General features: G+C 35.0%; 3 protein-coding genes across 5 annotated transcripts; 1 reads left to right on the plus strand and 2 right to left on the minus strand.

The window, feature by feature from the left end:
* Nucleotides 1–264: 264 nt before the first annotated feature.
* LOC141819671 (uncharacterized) lies at nucleotides 265–10,766 on the plus strand. The gene is made up of 11 exons (XM_074706920.1): nucleotides 265–430; nucleotides 3,239–3,620; nucleotides 3,704–3,824; nucleotides 3,897–4,002; nucleotides 4,119–4,214; nucleotides 4,291–4,356; nucleotides 7,375–8,097; nucleotides 8,195–8,352; nucleotides 9,742–9,887; nucleotides 10,028–10,117; nucleotides 10,221–10,766. The coding sequence occupies exons 1-10, from the start codon at nucleotides 401–403 to the stop codon at nucleotides 10,108–10,110; spliced, it is 1,911 nt and encodes a 636-aa protein (XP_074563021.1). The 5' UTR covers nucleotides 265–400; the 3' UTR covers nucleotides 10,111–10,117; nucleotides 10,221–10,766.
* Nucleotides 10,767–11,898: 1,132 nt separating this feature from the next.
* Nucleotides 11,899–16,071, minus strand: LOC141819673 (pentatricopeptide repeat-containing protein At4g02820, mitochondrial). Its single transcript, XM_074706924.1, has 2 exons — nucleotides 15,757–16,071; nucleotides 11,899–13,306 (listed from the first exon to the last, which is right to left on the minus strand). Exons 1-2 carry the CDS (start codon nucleotides 16,048–16,050, stop codon nucleotides 12,050–12,052), a joined length of 1,551 nt encoding a protein of 516 aa, XP_074563025.1. The 5' UTR covers nucleotides 16,051–16,071; the 3' UTR covers nucleotides 11,899–12,049.
* A 1,208-nt stretch (nucleotides 16,072–17,279) lies between these two features.
* Nucleotides 17,280–22,441, minus strand: LOC141819672 (putative U3 small nucleolar RNA-associated protein 11). 3 transcript variants are annotated; one of them, XM_074706922.1, is made up of 10 exons: nucleotides 22,342–22,409; nucleotides 22,202–22,266; nucleotides 21,922–22,052; nucleotides 21,730–21,820; nucleotides 21,574–21,665; nucleotides 21,409–21,502; nucleotides 21,259–21,338; nucleotides 19,166–19,249; nucleotides 17,906–18,005; nucleotides 17,280–17,596 (listed from the first exon to the last, which is right to left on the minus strand). In XM_074706922.1, the coding sequence occupies exons 3-10, from the start codon at nucleotides 21,975–21,977 to the stop codon at nucleotides 17,504–17,506; spliced, it is 690 nt and encodes a 229-aa protein (XP_074563023.1). In that variant the 5' UTR covers nucleotides 21,978–22,052; nucleotides 22,202–22,266; nucleotides 22,342–22,409; the 3' UTR covers nucleotides 17,280–17,503. The 3 variants fall into 3 exon arrangements, with proteins under 3 accessions (XP_074563023.1, XP_074563024.1, XP_074563022.1); XM_074706923.1 differs by having other exon boundaries at nucleotides 21,922–22,040; nucleotides 22,202–22,441; XM_074706921.1 differs by having other exon boundaries at nucleotides 22,202–22,441.
* Between the last annotated feature and the right edge of the window lie 720 nt (nucleotides 22,442–23,161).

Genomic DNA, 23,161 nt, shown 5'->3' on the forward strand with positions numbered 1-23,161 from the left:
ACTCACTTCCCACCATCAACTGCTTGCGGTCCAAATTAATCTGCGTTTAAAAATATAATTATTTAATTTTAGCAAATGAAATGAAACTCAAATGCCTAGGAAATGCCGCCCAAACCGCTGCTCAGCCAATCACGGCGCCGCATTTGATCGACCCCGCGGAGCCACAAGCAGAGATGCGCCTTCCACGTGTCGCGTAGCCGATGCACCAGTATCCGTGCCGATACAAGCAGAGATGCGGCGCGTACATCCTGCGGCGCCCTGGTTTACAGTCTCTTCCGAAGGGGAAAGGAGGCAGGTTCTTGCGAGTTGCGACAGCGGCGTGGGGTTTGTCTTCTCCGATACTGGATCCGACCGAACTGCCGATTGGATTTGCGGCCGGCCATCTCTTGTTGCTCGGAGAATGTTTGATTGGGACGACGACCAGGATCAGGTTCTTCATTATTCGCTTCTCTTTACTTTGTAAAATTTTACCATTTTTTTAAAAAATGGGGTTTTTCCTCCCTTTGTCGACTTGGTTCTGGAATTAGGGCGGAGAAGAATTGACTGGTTTTGCAATCACTGCATGTTGTTTAGGTTTCTGGGACTTCTCTTCTGGAGAAGGAAAAGGCCGTATTTTGAGAAGTTTTTTTCTACATGTTCATGTCGATGTGCTTTAAAACGCTAGGATTTCAAGTAGCTCTAGACCTGCTTCTTTTAGTTGGGCACTAGACGATTGTGCTGGAGCAGGAAGTTTCATACATGATAAGCGTCTTTAGCTCATCCCAATTAAATGGAAATAAGGAATATGTGATATGAAATACAAGAATACGGAAATAAAGTAGGAAATCGCATAGAAGGTCTATTCTCTGCTGGCATGATATTTCATTGGCAGGATGCTAAAGGTTCTTCTGGAGATATGTTTACTAGATCAAGACTCCTTCTGTTGCCGTTAATTTGAAGTTTAGTTTGTTTCTGCAATTAGATCGAATCTTCTACAGCATTCTTGATGGACCGTTGATTACCAAAGTCACCTCCTCTATGGAGGGTTGAAGAGAGACCTACTTTCACTCACTGGAAGTAGATAATATTTCCTTTTTATTTTGAGAAGGGATAAATTCCATGCAAACAATGAATGGAACACTGAGGAGGCCTGACCAACTAAGCTAGTTTGCACCTTTAAACTACAGAGTTGTTTCTATCATGATCATAGTGTGAAATACCCTAAGTTAGACTAGATCCAGCTGGATGTGATATTAACTGAGATCTTGAGCAAGCTCACACAAGTCCAAATGAGGTTGAGAAAAAGGCCAGAGTTGCATCATAAATAGAAGAAGTTGATAAGAATCTATTTGAGTCAATATAATTGGAGATCTAAACTTGTATTAGGCAAGAAACTTATAGATTAAGATGGGATAGCAAGCCTACCTTAACTGTTAGTAGTGCTTCCAAGATACTTAATTCTGGAGGATTTGATTCTCTATCATGCCATTCTTTTGCTACAAAGAAAGTTAAAATCATAAAATAGTTACAAATGCGATGGATGCTAATGTGGATAGTTGTTAAACTCATAGATGTGACTTGTATCTCTTCCCATTCTATCTTGTATAGTCTTGCTCACCTATTCCAATTATGTGAGATGGTTGTTACCAACTTGAATCACATCAACATCCACTTTGGCATCTCCATTCTCAACTTCTTCGAAAACATTTTTACCGCTATATGGCAAGGGTGTGGTTATGGGTGCTTCGGATACAATAAATTTGGATCATTTGTAAAGCACATCTTCATTGCTGAGGTGGTTCTATTGCATCTCATCATGGATTTGTGGAGCTTCCATGACCAGGTAATATAATATCCCAAGGCTCTTCTAAAAGCTAAAGTCCCAAATAGGCTCTTCAACATCTTGAACTAACCATGATGATGAAGCTTCCAACTGCAACAACAAAGCTTCCACAAGCTTTTCAAGATGATGAAGCAGCTGGAGGCTTCTGTTGTCATAGAAAAAGCCACTCTTTGCTTCCTCCTTTGAAGGCAAAGTGGTTGAGACTTCCAATGCTTGAGACGAAGCCGCTTGAGGCTCCCACTGATGAAGATGAGGTCGGTCAGGCTTCCGCCATTCAAAACAAAGTCGCTCGAGGCTTCTACTATCTGAGATGACGAAACCACTTAGTCATAAACTCTTTATCTCAAGTCTTATACCACACAATTACCTGAACTAACACAAAATTATATCCATATGGACTTGATATGTTTGACAAAGCTATATGTGTTAGGCACTAAACATGTTGCACTCCTACAGAACCAAATGTCAAACTATTGCCAAGATGCGAGTTCTTATATGATCTAACAAAATTGAAGTTTAGCCTGACATATCTTTTATTGTGTGGCCAGCTAGTTCATTGAGTCTTTGTTAGGTAATTGGGGGGTTGCATGAGAATTCCTCAGTGGGAGATGACTAACCCAAGTAAGTGTCTCCATTGTTGTGATCAAGTTCACTTCCAGATCTATTGATGTAGATGGGTAAATTCACCCCACGGATGGACTATCTACATAAGTTTGTTGTGTCCGTTTGGGAGGAAATCTAACTATCTTAGATAAGTAAGATAGCATAACAGAGAAGCTAGATCAAGTGCACAAGTATTCAACAATGACTCTTGCCACATTTATGCTTTGTTTGGCTTAAAACACCTAGTGATAAAACTGAACTTGGATTGTAATGCACCAATGAAGTTATATTGTGATTATCAATCTTCCATGCATATGGACTCAAACTTAGTGGTTTGTTAGACGACAAAAGAATATAAAGATAAAGTGTCATTTTGCAAGATAACAAGTGCAATCTTGACGATTGATTGATAGATTTACTATGTCCTGGAGTAGGATCTAACTGTAATTATGCAAAAGTACAAGGGTCTGGATGTAAATGTTGTTTATCTAATACATACATAGGTAAGAGGGGGCTGCTTAAGGTATATGTGTATTCTAATTCTTCCACTATTGAACTCTACACTTTAGTTAGCAAAATGTTGGATGCATGTCTCACTTTGAAATCGTGGTGCAGTCTCTTAACCTATAGTTTCTTAATTCCGACACGTATACATACTGAATTTAACAGTATTTTAGAAAGCAGTTAATTTTCTCTTCTTTTGTTAGTGAGAAAAAAAATTTGCGAATGTGATTTCAATATAATTTTTTTCTTGATCCCAAGTACATTCTTCTTTCTTTTAGTAGTTTTTTTGGTTAATGTGAGTAATTTCAGGTAGGGGATACAATATGGTGTGAGTTTTCTGAGAATGAAGCCAATATTATGCCTTATGCTAATGGTGCTGACAAGAATCCATTACCTCCTTTGGGTAATTATAAAAGGGGAAAAAATGATGAAGCAAACACTTCCTTAAGGTCAAGCAAACAGTCTTCAGGATCTAAGAATGATATCCTGGGGATTAATCAGGACAATAGTTCTACTTTCATTACAAGTGAAGAACTTATTGCTTCACAACTTGATGTAGATTCATGGCCTGATTTGCCTTCTTTAAGTACTTCTCTTAGTAAAGAGTACAATGATTCTTGTAATAGAGATGCTATGGAAGCACAATTAATGCTCGATATCAGTGGAACAAAAAAGCTTGACAAAATAAGAGGTAAAATGATGTCAATCTAGTGCTATACTTTGTCACTGAGGTGTAAAATATTCCAATAAAATATAGTTTCTGAACATCTACAGTGCAGTTCGATAGTCCATCTGAAATCTTTGATAATGACAAAGATGACGAAGAGAATGGTACTTTCCTTGATTGTGACTGGGCCAATATCGGAGATATCGAGGATCTTGACAACATATTCAGGTAACTCATGTAACCATTTCTAATCATTTCACTGGTCAACAGTAGTTCTGTATCTCTCTTTTCCTCCTGCAGTGGAAATGATTCCATATTTGGACACGAAATGGTTGGCAATGTAGATGAGTTCTTGACTGCAGCTTCTGATGTAATTAGCAGCACTGTACAATCAATTTCATTACCAGTAAGTTGTCTTTTTTGTTAGCAAATCACACAAGCAAATTATTATGCAGTTTACCATTCTTGATATTGCTTGTCATAGAAACAAAGATCTTAAATTCCTATTTATTATGTGAACAGGACATGCCATTGTGCAAGGACCAACCTTCTGGTTATGATTCTTCCTCTTTTCATCTTGATGAATTGTCTGCTGGAAAGGAAGCATTGGAAGAGAAGGTACATATATGGATAATGTTCTTTACATACCTTGGTATACCTGTTAAGCTACCACCTATCTTATACGCCTCAACAGAGAGAAGATAGTACTGTGAGAGCAAGAAGTGAATACTATGAGGAACAGAACCTGTTCTCAAACAAGGTAATCTATTTATTCTTAAATGACATAAAATGCTAATAAAATTTTCTTTGTTGGAGTATGTACTGTTTTTGTACCATGTTTACTTAAAACCTTAAAGTTGTCACTAGCGTATAAACTGTTAAATATATAAAATGTGAGAGTTAAGAAGCCTAAAGGCCTATGGTGATGCCCTAAGATTATCTTCAGGTATATGTAGAGTGATAGAGGAATAGGCTGGATGTATTCTATTTGCTAGCACATTACAAGTCAAGTTGGATCTGCCAGTTGAGAAAAGCACAAAACGGTGGTACCTATTGTTTCTTTCTTGCTATGTGCCCAAGGTCTATCTCAACTTCTCTGTGAATTTTAACTTTGTCAGTTATAAAATGTAGAGGCTGATAAGACGTGTCTTGAAGTGGTTCTGGAGTCCATGGGTTCATTAGGTTGAACTGGTTCCTGTCCAGGAATACATCTAGGACATTCTTAAATGAGGTGGTTTCATGTCTTTTCCTCTAATCAGTATATATGTAGAAGGGATCGCAAATGATGTTTTGGCTGTAGATCAATTTCTCTATGTGTAAAATTCTGTTGTAAACAACCCATCCAAGTATAATGACTTTTAGGGGGACATATACGATAGCATCTCCGTCCAATTGTGTTTGTTACTTCTATAGACTTGAGATGTGTAGGCACTTTTTACCAAGAATTTACCCAGGGATTCAAATGTTCATATGAACTTGATCTATTCACCAATTGTCTAGTTTCAAGACGCTGAAGATTTAATAGTGTGGTATTGTTTGTTCCGTTGGAAAATTAGTTTCTGTAACCAATAAATTGAATATGGACATAGATGACTATTTTGCTAGTAGACCGATTTAAACCAATTTCTCGAGTGAATGAGAAATTAATATCTAAGATTATTCGAGTAGTGAAGGGTTGGTTCAATTTGATTGAAGAAAAGTATTGGCTCACATACGAGCTAGGTTCATGGACGTGAATACACGAACGTTAACTCGAGTATGCGTGAATGTCAATTCGTGTGGAACCATTTAAGGGGTGATAAGATATAGATTAATTAAAATATTTATTGATCAATTAAATGATTAATTAAAAAGTTAATGTGCGGTGACAATAGCAAAATAAATTAATAAGTGATTAATTAACTAAATGATTTGTGTTGAAATGCGGCTGTAAGAATTAATTAGCAGGTTAACTAATTAGCCTAATTAATTAATCAATGGAATGCATGCAAACTAAAATTGATTAATTGATCGCTAGCTAAACTTAATTCATTAATTAATTTTGATTATGATGCTGCAGCATAATTGCAGCAATGAAGATTAATCAACTGCTGTAAATTTAAGAGAAGATTAATTGATTTAATTATCAATTAATGGCTCACCGTTGGCATACCCCTTCAACCCTATAAATATCCCCCCTTTCTTCTTTTCATAATTATGACAAGCAACACAAGTTGTGAGCTTTCTTCTCTCCCTCTCCTCTCTAAAAGAGTTCCAAGATTTCGAAAGTTCGCCAAAACTCAAAATTTGGAGTGTTACTATTTTGAGTCTTAGATCGTTGTACCTTGGAAGGCGATTGCCAATAAACCGTTAACACCTGACAAGACAATATCGTCTTAAGGAAAGAAGACCTAGTATTCACCGCGATCTTAAAATTCTTATTCGAAGGGATTCTTACCCAAAGGGATGTGTCAATATCCGAAGGGATAATTTGATGACAAACGCTATTTAAGTCGGTGACAGACAAAACCAAGTTAGTGACAATGATACCGAGAGAGGTATGTTGAGAATATAAAGGGGAATAGATCCAGGTTGTCATATCGAGCTCCACCTGTTCGAGCTGTCGACTTATCGACAAGCTGACTGATTGAACTCAAGCTATTGGATCAATATCGACAATTTTCAACAAGATGTTCATCTAATGTTATTGAGACAGATCGATCAAAGAACAATAGTGCATTGGTTGTCTCTATAGATTTCCCACCATATTTAGAATTTTAGATAGTGTTGTCCAACATGTGATCTAAGGTTGATCACTTCAAGTCTATCGAATGATGTGACCATGATATCTTGCATTGGATTACTGAGCAAGATTCAAAACTAGTCCACATACATGCTCCTGGGTGATGTCAGGTTATTTAATAACTCGTCTAGGAAGTTCTAGGACACGACAAGAGAACCAATTCTCCCATATGAAGATAACAATCTTGCCTTTGGAGGTACGGATCTCCTATCTACTTTGTTTATGGAGTCAGTGTATTACCCTTAATCATTAAAAACAAAGTTCAAAGATATATAATTTACTACTAAGAAGGATAATTTTTTTCATTTGATTTGAATTTAACCAAATGGAAATTGAACTGAAAATTTATTTAGGATTTTGTATGATTCTATATTTGAAAATTTGCTAATCACAGAGTACCTAGCATTGATACCTAGTCAATAGGCTTTATAATGAGATTATCTCCTGTGTATATATAGCCTCTAAGACCCAATAGCAAATAACAATGTGGGACTGAAGGCAATGTTTCTAACATATGACTTGAGCTTTAACGAATATATCTAGTTCCTAGTTCAGTTGTTTCCTCGTAACTTCTTGACTATTTAGATTGTCATCAATCCTTTCACTTTGTTTAAGACAATGATGTTTATGCTTTCTGCAGCCTCCTTGAAACCTTCCCTTCTCCATATCAAAGCAAAAAAATTCTATAGTTTCTGGTTTAGGAAGTTAGTTACCTCGTTGTGATACACGAAGTTCTTTAATATAAGGCATGAGTTCTTGTTTGAGAAAATTTACATAGTTCTAGATGCATATGTTGTAATGTCTGAACATGGTTCTGAAAAGTGAAAATTGATATTTTTTTTAATAAAATAGATATGATAATATGATCTATTATGTTACTGATTGGTTGTATCAACCTTTGCACATAACATTTTAGTGCTAGCACAAACAATAGAAAGTTTTGCAACCCATCATTACTGTCCCAACATGACCCATTGGGATCATCAATTGTTGCAGCCCAATATCCAGAAGAGAACTCTGACATCTCACAAGAAATCAGAAGAAAAAGGAAAGTGTAAAGAATTAGATGATTCAAGTGCCATGTGGTCCTGCAGTACAAATGAAAGCCGGCAACTTCTAAGCTCCACAACAGATGCTCGCACCAAAACTGTGATGGACAGTTTCGAATCATCTACAGAAAGACAAGTTAGAGCTCCTGAAGATGTTGAACAGCTAGACTCCCCAAATCAATTTATGTTATCGGGGTATGCTTACACAGCATATCCTTTTCCAACTATTCCAATTTCCCAGAATGTGTATGCTAAAACAAACCAAGAAAAACCACTTTCTGTTGGTCAGCTTTTAGCAGATTTCTCAAAGCATCCAAATGGTCTAAGTAGACTATCTGATTCAGCTTCTAGACCGCTGACTCCCCAAGAAAAAATTGAAAAATTGAGAAGGCGCCAAAAAATGCAGGCAATGCTTGCCATTCAGCAGCAACAACAGCAATTTGCTCATCCAAGTACTAGTGATTCTGGGGTTCCCCAGTCATGCTCACCTAGGAAACAACCTGTAGAATCTAGGACTAACTCTGCAGCTGATCTTATCAGCAATAAGCTTTTGCCAGCAGAGCGGAACATACTAGCTGACCAAGAAGAACCCTGGACAATCTCCTCAATAATTGATGGTCAGTCATTGGAAGAAAGATGTTATTATCAACTTCAAGATGCTATTGAACAGGTAATAAATACTATTCTTGTTTTGGTTTCAATTTCTTTACTTGCTTTAAATCCTATTAGTTTTAATATGATAGCAAATATTTTTTGATTTTGCCCAGTTGGATAGTAGAGTAAGGCTTTGTATACGAGATAGTTTATTTCGTCTAGCACAAAGTGCTATGGAGAGACAAAGTGCTAGCGACAGAAATAGTACAAACAAAAGTGACAGAGATGAGGATGAGCTTTCAGCATATGATGATACAAAGAAATCGCGCAAGTGAGTTTTTGCTGATATATATATTTACATCCGATTTTTATTAACTGAAACTTGTATTTAAATTAGCTTTTTAAGAGTCAATACTTTTGGGCTATTAATGTGCAAGCACCTCTATTCTACCAAATTTATTCTGCTTTCATCACTTATGACTGTTGAGAATTTACAATATATTAACAAAACTTTCCTATTGATGCATTCAACCTGGGTAAGTTCTAATTCAATCTTGTTCATTGTTTTCTCTTTAAGTGGGTAGTTGATTTTTGATGCTATCAACACTTCTCATTATTTTAAAAAGCAATGGGTTCAACCCTTTATCACATGGAGGGGCTTTTCGATATGACATATATACCATGTATCCATATTTTAGAATCATACTCATGATTGTCATTATATGGAGGGGCTTTTCTATATATCATATGTGTGATGATGGTATGGAGCATCTAGAGTAGATTGGGAAGGAGGTCATTAACTGCTCAAGTGAATACTTTGTGACGCCTAGAATCCCAACGTGACCACTCGATTGCCGAAACCCTCACACGAACACTTCACATTACCTAGAACCCTCATGTGATCGTCACCAATGTCATGGAACGCTCACTTGATCCTTGCCAACATTGTGAAAGCCCTCGCACAAACTTCACCTGTAGTTGTAGTTGCGCATGGGTAATGAGGTTGTTTCTCATGTCGGTCGATGGAATGAATCACTTTGCTTGTGCTTACCAATACAACGGTATTTAAAACCTTCTTGTGGGTTGGTATGTCTCCTTATTTTGGGTTGAGACAGAACAAACTTCTAAGACATGGAATAAAATCTCTTTAAGCACGACTCCATTATTCATATAGTGCTGGAATGTTGCAATTTCTCATTCTAGGTCCATACAAGTTTTTAATTATTGGAAAATATTTCAAGTTCTCATCCATTGATGGGCACTAGGCCATTATGTGAATCATCAGCTAGAATCTTCTTGTAGGGATCCAGTTAGTTGAATCAAGATGACTATTCAGAATGGCCTCAAAATTATCATTGGAGGCTAAGTAGTATTGTGTTGGTCATTATGACAAAAATATAGGTGGACAAAGGAGGTTTTAAAGTATAGAGTAAGATGAAAATGTTCCTTGGTAAAAACTAGACTAATATTCATGTCAAAAGGTATACCAAATTTATATTGCATTCTATTCAAGTTTTGGGTAACCAAAAAGACTAAATACTCATATGAAGCTTTTTGAATAAGTACTTGCCAACTCATTTGCTTGGTTACTAATCTTGTAACTATAACAATGACATTTTGTTTGTTCCACTCATTAAATGATAAGTTTCCTATCAAATAGAATGCATCTCTATTCTTGAGAAACTATATATGATGCTAACTTAATTCATGCTGTTCACAGAAATTCAAAGTGGACAAGTGTAGAAACAGGTACAAATCCCATCGATCGGACTGTTGCTCATCTTCTCTTCCATAAGCCATTGGAATTATCAACTAGAGCTGTCAAAGAGGAAATACCTCAAACGCCTGCTCTGTATAACCCCCCCAGTAAAGTCTTCTTTAATCTCAGCGCTTTACAATGTTTCTCTGCTTATTATACTCCGAAAAACTTCATTTTCGCAAAACAAAACATGCATCATGACTCCTCACAGAAAATGATTAACTGCATCTTTTGACTTGTGGCTCAGCTTCAAATGCATCTTTACAAGCTCAAGCTTGCACCTCCAATGATCGGATGGAGAATGCCAGAGAGATGGAAAGACAACCTTAGAAACAAAGTAAGAGATTTTAAAAAAGGTTCATACCAATTTGATTCTAAATCGTCCTCTTTTTGTGTCTATGAGACTTGTTTTTTGTTCATGGATTCTTTCCTTTTCTCAGTGAACCGATAGAATCACAGAAGATGTTGGAGCTATTAATGATCTAGTGTCGGAGCCGAATGCTTATGAGCTCCCCTACGTCTTGTGTTAACTACAACCCTTACGTGATTTTGAATCAACCTAGATATGTGCCAGACGAATCGACTGGCGCCTAGAAAATCCAAACTGTTAATTGCAGATTGGTATTTACGAGCTTGTATATATTCATCAGTTAAATCCCAAGAACAGACAACTAGTTGCTTCTCCATCAGTGATTCACTTCATTAGTCTGGCTTCAAGATGGCCATTGTCAACTTCTTAGAGGAGCATGCCAATGAATACTTTTGTTCTTTTCTTTTCTTTTCCCTTTGTAAGAAGTTCCTGTCATTTTGTAGCTTCTTTGGCAAATATAGAACAAGGTGGGGCATCCATGTCTGTGTGATAAACTCATCCAAGTTTTGATGTTGGGATGCTTTACAAAAATGGAGCAGAAAGAAAGGTAGGTTGAGAGTTGACTAATACTGAAAATTAAACAAACTAATAAGATTGTGGTAGCAATGTTTTAAAACATATCTTTCTTGGTGTTTATAGCTATTTGAATTTTCTTGACTCAGTTGAGGTGACTCTTGAATGTAGTACCTACATGGTTCGCGTGCGCACAACCAACCTGTAGGCTTCTTGATTTGAGATGCTCATTACCCATGCAAGCACCAAATACTAGCTCGCAACTCTTTTCAATGTGGCACTTGTAGTTCATGACACTTCTTTGTTCGCAACCGCTAGTTCTTGTAGGTAAATAACAAATACAATACAAATGAGGAATTATAATAATGAAACTTTCTCTTTATGCTTGCCTTTTTTTCTCTTTGAAAGGTGTGAGTAGGTTTAAGAACCAATTGAACCCCTTCTTTATATACTAGCTATTAGAATCTACTCGATCAATCAACTAATTTATCTCAATTGACTAATCTACATGTATTTTTTGCCAATGGAGTACGATGATAAAAGGCAAAGATGATTCTCATACAATGAGAGTTCAAATTTCACATTAAATATTTTTGAATGTCTACAAAGTTCAAACCACTCATGATGTTGGGGTACCACACCAAGACTTACATATGCTTCTCAAATTTATTTAGTGGTCGGATCTGTGAGGACGGACCTACTGGAAACAGCCTCTTGCCAAAGGCAAGTTAAGGCTGCGTACAATGGATCCTTTCTCCGGACCTCGCATGGCGGGAGCTTCGTGCACCGGGCTGCCTTTTTTTTTTTATCTAGTGGTTGATATGTGAGGACGGACCGTCTACTTTCAAAATTAATTGGATCGCAAAAATTGGATACCCTTGGATTAATAAAAAAATTAATTTTTTATCATAGATATTCTTTGGATTTAGCATATATATATATATATAGATATAATTTATTATTATTTTTTATATAAAGCTTGATTATGATGTTGTTGCATATGATATTTTTTTGTTTATTGTTTTTTTATACTTTATACATTTTATAATTTTTAATCATCTGCAATGATAAAATAAACTTCACTTATTGGATTATGCTTTAACTAAATTACAAAAACAATCTTGAGCTCAATAAAAACTGTCACTTGGCTCATTGAACATGCTTGTGTCTCCAATTTTATTCTCTAGCATATCAGTAGCAATCAAACATTCTTTTGAAATAATCAAATATTTTAATAACATTATCATTACACTTTTGCTAGCTTTCTTGGCCTTCTGAGTAAAATAAAGTGGAATACAACAACAGCAAAAAAATTCTTCAAGAAATGAATGTGTTGGCCTTTTGAGTAAAACAAATGCCATATAGAGCAACAGTAAAAAAAGTTCTTCAAGAAATCAATGTTGAAACTTCACCTATACAAAGATTCCTAGTTAATCTCAGCAAATGTCGAGTGTTTTCATCCATCACCACATTGTCCTTCTCCATGCGTTCTGCAACTATCAATGGCATCCTGCTAGCTTTCGCATAAGTTCGAAGCAACGAGTTGTAGATCTCAGTCGTCACATATCCTGCATGACGGAGAATATCCAAGAAATTCTCTGCATCTTCGATGTTGCCTGTCTCTTCGATCTTGGAGAAGACTGCTTTAACTAGTTTAACATTGGGTTCCCACTTCTCCAAGCTTGACAAAGCTTTCCTTAAGCAATCAAACACCTTGGCCATTCTGTTTTTGTCCAAGTTACCCCGAGCAAACAGCTCCCATGTAGTGTAGCTAGGCTTAACACCCTTTTCCATTATGTGTGAAAGAAACTTCTCAGCCCTTTCCAACATATCATTCGTGATATAATAACCAAGGAGGATGTTTGGAACCCTTGAATCTCGAGTATCAGACATCATCTCCCACTCCCGGTAGATCCTCTCAGCTTCGCCAATGTCACCCAACTTTGTTAAGGAAGAAAGCATGCACTTGTACTCAGTGTCACTCATCTTCCTAAATGTTGCTTTAATTTTCCTCCACATTCTGTAAACATTGTCTTTATCCGAGAGGCTTGCATGAAGACTAATAAGGGAGCAATAGGCTTCGCGGTCTTTTTTGAAGACCCGTTTCTCCATCTCCGCCAAAGCTTCTCGTGCTTTGTCATGACAAGCTGCTTTAACATACATATTAGCTAATATGCTGTATGTCACCCAGTCAGCTCCTATCTTGTCCTTGCTCATCTGATGAAGAACCTTTTCTGCTCCAGTGACATCCACTTTCTTGGCAAAAGCACTTAACCATAAATTGTAGGTGATTTCATCAGGGGATGCATATTTTTTCAGATCCTTGAGCAAATTCGGTATCTTACTCATTTCACCCTTTGATATGTAGAGTGTCAACATATGGTTAAATGGAAGAGAGCATCTAAGTAAATCATGAGATGACATTTCTGCCATTAGAGATTCAGCCTTATCCAACAATTCATGCTGCACATAAGTATGAAGGAGAGCAGTGCAGGTAGATTGCCCCTTCATCCTAGTAGGAAGATCTTCAAAGAACTTCTGGGCACTAGCCAGACCACGAACCTTTGAAACTAAGTCCAAATGGACAGCATAATCACCAGGAAGAAGCTTAATTTGTTGTTGGGTTGTCATCCACTCACATATCTGCATTAGCCAATGGAAAGCTACGACCGTCAAGAAATCTATTTACCTTGCAAAGCATAATAAAAAGCATGTATTCAACCTCTACTAATTTTGAATCAAAAAGAGTAAACAAGGGGATCAGCTTTCCAACAATAAATCAAGATTTGTTCTAACATAGATTCATGTTCATCCAACAAAACTGCACAACTAGTAGGAAAAATTCTAGCAAAGGATGGAAATGAAATGAATCAACTGCACTTATTCATAAAAAAGAATGGAAAGTTCACAAAAAATAGTTCAGAACTGGAAATAAAACCTATAAACAAGAAACATGAAGATGGATTAAATGAAAAGGATATGATCAACCACTCCGCTTTGTTCAACCTTCTTAAAGCCTCATGTTTAACAATGCATCTCCTGCACAACTGGGCAAGAGGGGAACCTATTGATCCAAGTACTCTGTGATTTTCAAGTATAAGTATAATCCAACAAAACACCCACCATAGTAACAGAATTTGTCTACTTGTCACCAAAGGTTTATTCCTCGTATAAAGATTGAGAGCCATCAAATATCAAAATGCATCACATTTGCCAATAACCACAAACCGTATTCACAAACCCTATATTTGGTTTTTTAGCTAAATTTCAAAATATAGCATCTATTTTCGGATTTGTTTCAATGGTAAAATATATTTTGAAAAGTTACAAGCATATGCACGAAGTTGTATATTGATTCGATTCTAACACTTATTTTAGAAAATTTCTCTATTATATGTTATAAGTTTAAATTATATGTGCCAAATTAAATTATATTTTTAATTAATCTTACATTATAGTATTTTAAATATAGTTAACAACTCTAAAATTTTTTAATTAAAACATGAATAGTTCTTGAGACAATCAAATTTAGAATGTGATTTAAGTTTTAAAATGCAAACTAATTCTAGAAGTTATTTTATTGAAAAAAATATTTTAATAATGATATCTTTTTTTAAAAAAAAATTGTTTACATTCTAATAAATATTTACTTTATTACTTAAACTTAGTTTGTGATTTTATAAATGCAACTTATTTTTTATCATTTGGCTAATCGGCGTATTTACAATATAAATATTAATGTAAAAAAAAAGTTAAAATAAGAAATGAAACTAATTAATTATTTTTGAAACAATAGACATTTAAACTATTTATTCATTCTGAACTAAAAACTAAAATAGATGAATTTTCTATAAGAAATAAGCAGATGATATAATTAAAAGAACTTTAACATAGGTGCTAAAATTGAAAGAAAATTAAAAATTGGTGTACGTGATTGAAATTTTCTGAAGTATATGCCAGAAGAGAAACAACAGTACTACGCTGAAATTTCTTAAAGTATATGCTATATTTGAAACAAAACCAAAAGCATGTGCTATATTTTGAAATTTACCCAAGTTTTTCTGAGGCACGTAAGGAAGGCTTGCTGAATATACGTTATACATGGAAAATGGTTATCAGATACATATTGTGTTTTAATCTAAGTGTAGCAAGAGTAGTCATCTAGAGACAGAAGAAACAGAAAATGGGAGAATATGACATTTGCCAGAGTTATATATAGTGGACAGCATTTAATCCTGTGTTAGCAGCACTTGTATCTGATGCAGTTGTTTTTCTATCTATCCTACATCCTAGACACTACACTATAGGCTGATGAACCTGCGTGCCTGGGCTAGCTAGACATGTTGAAAATACAATTATTCTGCTCAGCAGATATATGTCAAGACTAGAATCTTTCCACTCTAAATTCAAATTGCTTAATATCAAACCTAGGTGAGGTGAGAAACTTAGTATAGTTTCAAAGGTGTCTGATAACCAATTAGGAGAAGATAGTATATGCGTCCACCCCCATTGTGCAAAAGGTCATTGCAAAATGAGGTGTTCGGAAGACTCTCTTTCATCTCCACAGAACACACAAATTCCATCATTTGGGATTCCATGTTGCTGAAGAAGAAAATTTGCCTTCTTGTGCAGAATAATCCAGCTGAGAAGTTTAGCTTTTGGCAAAGTGTAAGCCGGCCATAGTGATACATTTCATGGAACATATCCCAAGTTCCCAACCTAGGGCAAGAATTTATAGACGATAAAAAGAGAAAAAAAAATCCTTTGTTCCATCTCCAAGTAACCGGATCAGTGAAAAATGCAGTTTGCCATTAATCTTGTAGTTCATTTAACATGCCCAGATTGTATAGTAGATAGCAGTAGGATAATGCCGCTGGGCAAAGCACATCAACACAAAATATTCTGGGTTCTGAATCTATAAACCCTAAAATACAAACCCGATCAAGCTTTCGAACTATTCATCATTTAAGATCACGAGTGGTAACCTAAAACTTTAGATAACCCCGCCACATCTTTCAGCAAAATTAATCCCCAAGAAAATATTACGGCGATCAAGCAACGGGAAGAAGAGTAGAAACAGAACGGGGGCGTACTTCGAGGGCGTGCTTGTAGCGCTTGTACTTGCGGAGCTCGCGGACGACGCGGTTGAGCTGGTACTTCTGAATGGTCTTGCCCTCCTCCGCCCACTTGCGTAGGACCACCACGGCGCTACGCTTGGGGTAAATGAGGCTGAGCAGTCTCCTCCCGAGGGTGTCCCTCCCGGCGCCGCGTCCGGCCTTGGTTGTCGAAGCCGCTTGGGAGACAAGGGCGTCGGGCAGAAGCGACGAGGAGAGAGCGCGAGTGGCAGCGGAGACCACAAGGAAGTGGAGTCGGCGAGCCGCAAACATGTCGCCGCCGGCGTCGCGCGTTCTCTTTTCCTAACGATGGCCCGTTGGCCCTGGCTCATTTGAGGGCGGCACATCAGTGATCAGGGATATGCACGAACATTAGCGCTGATGTAGACCGTCGATCGTCCAGTTTTATATTTATATATAAATACCATTTACCAGGATTAATCGACGTAACGTTTTCTCAATCTCAGGACGTAATTGAATATCTAATATCAATTAAAAAAATAAAAATAAAAATCTAATATCAATTAAAAAAATATTATCTTCTCTTAAGATTAATCGATAGAAATTAGATATCTGAGATTAATTAAAAAATAAAAATAAAGAAATATTATCTTTAAAAAAACCATTGAAAGCCCGACTGAAATATTATCTTAATGATAATATATTAAAAAATATTATCATTAAAAAATTAATGATAATATATTTTCATAAATTTAAGGACCTTAACGATCTAAGGTTAATATTTTTTCCTTCCTTTTTCTTTCGGGGAGGTGCATAAATTGATTGCTTATTGTGAACCACTTGACTTGAGACCTCGATAAGTAAAATCTTGTCCCCAGGACAATGATATCGCGATAGGACATCTAGATTGTTCAGGTATGCAGTTCGATCCTCAGTTATAGCATATTTGTAAAAAAAAAATTTTGGAAAGCGTAATCAAAGGATGTTGGGCGTTTGAGCTGGCCGCTACGTGCACTTTTCGATTTACCCTGATGGCCGATAGAAAACTTCTGTGGGACCAAGTCGATCACCCTAAAAAATAGTCAATAAAACTAATTAGATTTATATAATTGTGATAATTGTGTCGAATGAGCATATCACCTTTTACCACACAATTGATTATCTCACTCCTCCTACAATACAATGGACTACTAAATGAGAACAAAATCTCTGATAATTTATCTCTCTTTCAAATCACTAGAGATAATGGACTACTAAATCCGAACAAAATCTCTGATAATTTATCTCTCTTTCAAATCACTAGAGATAGTATTAAAGAAGCCCCCAGATGAACATATCACCTTTTGCCACAACAATTATTAATCTTGTATTTTCTACATATTTAATTATTTATGTCAATAATTTTAAATTCCAACTCCTAGAGGAATTTTAATAGATTTATTATTTTTTATTCGTTACACTAATAAAACAATGATGGTTCACTGACTAAACATAAATCCGCTTTTACCTACGAGCTCTGCTTTCTATTGTGTAAGCCAATAAAAACGAAAATCTAAAAATTGTACTTCACATAAGGATACGATTTAGTCATACAACAGCAAAATTGTACTTCACAACAGAAAAGGTAATACTAATTTCGAGAAGAAAAAAACACATAATTTCAGCCCAAAAAATGTTTCCTTGTTCAATCTTTTTTCTCAAACCAATAACTAATTTCATAAGAGACATCATCTAGTTAATCTAGGGGCTTCCTTAGACCGATCCCTTAACGTTTTCTTACTGCACGCCACTTGTAAACGGGTCGAGTTGTCGGCTGCACGATTTCATCTTCGCGAAGTTTGCGTTTTCTCCCCGGTTTCTGTAGCATGGACAAAGGATCTCAGTTATTCCAAATACCTTATGGAGAATAAGATCGACATGGAAGATAATCATCGTCAAAGTTAAGAACTTGGGAAGATTAAGGTAGTGAAGCTAAACAAATATAATCCTTGTGGAGTAAATGAGGTGCAATTGATAAGTCATAGGAGCAACGATTTAGATGGCTCACGCAACTCCATATAAACAAATATAATCCATTGAAGACGCTACTAATGCCTATCAGTCAGTCCTTCAGCGATCAATTATAATAAAAAGTTATTTTCAAAGAGGATAGTAATAGATAACTAACCTGCAATTCTTTTTGCAAAGCCATGTCTGAGTATATCTTTTCAAGTTCTTGAACCCTTGTTTTCCTTGCTTCCAACTCTTTGTAAGAAGCAGCTGTTTTCCTAGAAAGAGTCGCAGGAACTTCAGGAATATATATATATATATATATATATAATTCAAAAGCAAAGAATTTTATATATATATATTTTTTGATAATTTAGGTATCCAATTCTTACAATCTGATTAATTCTAGAGGTGACCATCAAAATAAATTGGGAAGCACAAATGAATCTTTGCAACGGCCCAACATCACAAATTTTTCAGACTCCCTGAGTGAAATTTAAATCCTCGTTGCCTAAGAAATCCGTCCCACCTCTTACTATTGCACCATAGCTTTCGGGGGCAACAAAGAATTTTATACTTGGAAACATGTCAAAAGCATACAAATTGACAAATTTACTTTATTTTTCTCTTGGACAAAAATTCAATGCCAGTAGGATGAAGATTACAAGGTGGTAAACTATAATCTAAATCAAGTGCTTTTATCTCATTATTTTGATGTAAAGCATCTTAACTTTTTAGCAAACAAAAAATAATGATGTATGTGACAGACCACGCTAAACTGAAAAGGCACTTACTGTATGGGACTAGATGCAGCATTTATTGGAATTAATTCATAAATTAATGGAAGTTGCAAAAGACTAAAGAGATCGGCAAAGTTTTGTCAGACATAAGCTACTCCAAAAGTATATTTTTGTAGAGAAACCAAACATATCAATAGAAAGTTTGGCTTTTCCAATGGAACTAAAATTTCAAAAATAGCTGACAAAAATTTTCTACCAAACCTACTAATTCCTTGCCGGTTCAAGAAGTTAAACTAGGATGTTGATAACGAGCAATAACAAGTTAATTTTGCATGTGGTGTCGTCAGCTAAGCAGAATTATCATAGTAGCTTGCTTCATTACAGAAACTTCCTGTTACCAAAGCTACGTATGGACTTAGATTAAGCAAGTAAACCAACTAAGATAAGCATATAATAAGAAACTAATTTATAACTTAGTCTATAATAAGCGCTGAACTTCCAATCTAGACTACAACTAAATATTTGCATTGTACTTGAGGGTGTCGTTTAACTTGTCGACTATACAAAGCCAACCGACTAAATCAGTCTTAAAGGTATCGGGTAGTTGTTTATTAGTATTTGACAATATTCAAACTAATCCCTTCCAAAGAATTTCCAGAAGGTAATAATACTCAATCCAAGAACAAGATAAAACTTACTTAACAATGCGCCTAGGAAGTTTTAGAGAAGCAACTGAATTGCTCATTTGCAGTGATCTCGATTGTATTTCTTTGGCTTCTTCCCTGTCATATAATGACCAAAAGCAGAACATTAGCCAAAGGAAACACAAGAACACCACTAGAATTACATGGCAAGATGTTAGTTACCATCAGAATAAAAAAAAGTTAGTATCTAAGACACTGAAACAGACAAATATGCACTGTACATCAAGTAAAGACAAATTAACAAAGAATTAAAATTGCTCCTTCACATTCCTCACCTGCATTAATATTAAGCAATTAAATAATATGCTTTTGGTCAAATCATATACAAACTTTATAACTTGCATGCTCTCTAATTGTTAAAATACAAATATTTTTTCAAAACAAAAATTTTAAGAAATAAATTTACAACTTAAAAATAATTTTTAAAAATTAGGCAAATTTATTATTTAAAGGCATCATTAAACTTAAAAAAAATTAAAATTACTGACTAACATTTGTGTGCTCAGGTCAAACATTGTTGATATTTTTAAAGAAACATGAATATTATCATATGTTTGAATTCTACTATTTTATACTGACTTCATTGACGGTGTGATGTAAGTAAATTCACAAGGTTAATGGACATAGGTAGTAAATCAAGGAAAGATACAGCTACTTACCCAGCTAGTCTAACAATAATAATGTTCTAGTCGATTTTTCATTTATTAAGTAAACTCAGTGGCTATGTGATACCCCAAGTAGGTTTTCGTCTACTAAACTTTGAATTTTTAACTTGATTCATGTTGTGGATAGTGAGATTGGCTGATCTCATAGTTCTATTTCTGAATTTATGTGAACACTATTTTCATAAGTATATCAGTCATATGTTTTCTGTTGATTGTAAAATAATATGAAAAATTTTGAACACTAAAAGAACAGCAAGACAGGTTGACTCTATGTGCAAGTAATTTAGAAAATAGATTTTTTTTTACTATGAAATTTTATAATAGATGGGGTTCTTTATTAATATTTTGTTAAAATTATTTATGAAAGCTGAGTGGGGTTAATATTTATGAAAGTTTAGCTTGTTTAGTGTGTTTTATCACTTACAGTTAATAACGATGATTTTTTTCCACCTTGTAAACACTGAAAACTTTTGTATTTTCTATTTGAGGTCGATAATTTAATTGAAATTTATAGGAGTGAAGATTTCATGATAAAGCATGAATTGTTTAATAACAATGAGTTTCTATGTACCTAAAACTTTTGAACTCTTTATTTGAGGCCTATAATTTATTTGAGAAGTCACTAATTTATACAACTGAGACTTCACGGTTTCATATTGTGTGAATTGTCAATCTTTTAATAAATATTTGTATGTGAATTATATGTTATGTGGTTGACAACCTTATAATCTTTGGGGGTATCACACTTTGCCCGCCTCCTAGGTGCTTGATTTAAGCCAATTTTTGACAACCACTTTTGTATAGGAACAGATATGGTAAACTAGATCCCTTTTAAAAGCTTTTAGTGAAACCTACTCAGAAAATGTCCATCTTGAACAGAATGCAATGCATTTGGTGTCATTTTGATCCATTTAAATTCTTTATTTGTATTATTATCATATTTGTATTTTTATGTGAAATCCAATTATTTATTAGATATATTCTTTAAAAGCCTCATCCCTCCAATTGAACCACTAGACTAATTAATGTGGTTGAGTTACTTAAGCTATAGGAAGTCTATCCAGTCACAGATATTAAATGCCTACCTGTGAACTAGATCCTAACAATGCTAAATTGATCTTATTTAGTGAATCAATTTTCCAGTCATAGAATTACTAAATAAATATAACTTAAGACTCAATTCAGGCAGCAAGTAATTACCTGCCAGTGTTAAGAAAATCAATTATCAATTTAGTACCTTATACCCACCCCTACTATTCTTAATTTTAGTGGAGGCACCAAAAAGGCAACTGACCCCCGACCTTGCAATTTTACTAGGACAATAGGAAATAATTGAGCCAAGAATAAATCTACTCTTTGCAATGTAAGTAAACCATTGTGAGATGACAAATACATCAATATATCAAATGACCAAAATCGTACCTGTCCTCAGCATAGTAAACATGCTTGTTCCCTGGCTGATGATCTAGTGTGTGAAGAGCAGAACTTAGCCTTTCAACTTTCTACAATAGATTAAGCAAGTGTTTCATCAATCTGTTACTGAAAATTATACCATAATTTGTTCTAGAATACCTTCTTTTCACTTTGAACTTTCTGAAGGACATAACCAATATCTTGAGTTTTCATAAGCATGAGTTGCTCTGGTGTGTACTTGTTTGCTTCACTCCTGGAAGACAATTGTCAGCCATATTTTACTAAAGAACTTAAATTATCCTAGTTAAATTTTTGCATGGTTACTTTGGCATATGAATCCCTCCACGCATTCGTGTGTTAACCATCTTGAAATAGAATTCATCTGGATTTTTAAAAGATGCCTTCTCCCTTAATTTCTGCAAGATTCAACACATAAGACCCCAACAGACTATCACTTAAACAAAAGAAATTGTTTCTCACCCTCAGAGTATCTTCCTTCTGGTGGAATGCCTGTGCTCGGACAACATAATCTTTATGCTTCTCGAGAAGCCCAAACTTCTTCCTATCTTGACTGCCGATCAATTTATTTCAAATCAACAGGAAACATTATTAGGATCCTGAGCAGATGAAAAACAAAAGATGATGAGCAAGAGAAAAATAAAGTTCACTCACGGTTGTGCTCGCTCTTTGTGAGCCTTCCGAGGGATAGCATTTCTAAAGGAAGACATGATTTATTGATTTCTGGTGTGCAACGGATCACAATAAACAAAAAGGAGATGACTTCCGATAATCTGCAACCAATCCTGGAATATTTACGAAAAACAGAAGAAGAAAGAATGAACAACTTAACAGAGAAAGAATTATTGGAACCAGTGAGTTCTAACTCTGATTTACGTAACAAAGAAATTTACACACTCAGAAATTTCCATTAACAAAAAGATAGTGGGGAAACCTCAAAGGTCCCAAGGTCGGCTGTGAATTTCTGCAACCGAGCGGCAACTTAGGGAAGAAACCGATCTGATTACAGAGTCAAGAAGAGAATCAAACTGTGTGTGAGGAAACACACGTAGAAAAAGGCAATTAGTGAGAGACGAAGACGGATCGTTGGCGAGAGAGAAGTAGGTTGCGGAGAGGCGAGAAGATTGCGCCGATGGCTTTCCGGGAACTGCGGGCTGGGCGGCGTGGGAACGGGCTAGGGCAACATAATTGATAAAATAATGCATATAAATATTAAATAATTGATAAAATAAATAAAACTAAAAATATCTCTGTAAATTAACAATAAATTTTATCAATAAAACACTAAAATGTGTATTTGAATTTAAAATTGTATGAAAAAAACTAATCAAATTAAAATTTTTATTAAAATAATTATTTATAACGTGTGCTAAATTAATAATAAAGGTAACGATGATTAAGTTATTTAACTCAAAATTAATTCTTATTTTAAAAATATAAGATACTGATGGCTTTCCAAAGACGGAGAGGATCAGAATAGAACTACGGATTGAGTGGCAAGAAGAGAATGAGCTAGGGCAACATATTATATGGGGCTAATATTTAAATTTATATTTTATTTAAATGTTTTATGATAAATAATTTGTAATTATCAGTAAATGGTATTGAAGAAAACAGTTACAATAAATTATTATCTAAATTAATCCATTAATCATAAATTCATCGATGCATATAAATATTAAATAATGGATAAAATAAATCAAACTAAAAATATCTCTGTAAATTAACAATAAATTTTATCAATAAAACATTAAAATGTGTATTTGAATTTAAAATTGTATGAAAAAACTAATCAAATTAAAAATTTTATTAAAATAATTATTTATAACGTGTGTTAAATTATTAATAAAGGTAATGATATATATATATATATATAGCTCCATTCACTAGGGTG

This window comes from Curcuma longa, unplaced genomic scaffold (genome assembly GCF_044706935.1).
Source record: "Curcuma longa cultivar G26 ecotype Majalengka, Jawa Barat unplaced genomic scaffold, ITB_CL_G26_1.1 utg134316_np1212_261454_RagTag, whole genome shotgun sequence".
In the NCBI taxonomy this organism is placed as follows: Eukaryota; Viridiplantae; Streptophyta; class Magnoliopsida; order Zingiberales; family Zingiberaceae; genus Curcuma; species Curcuma longa.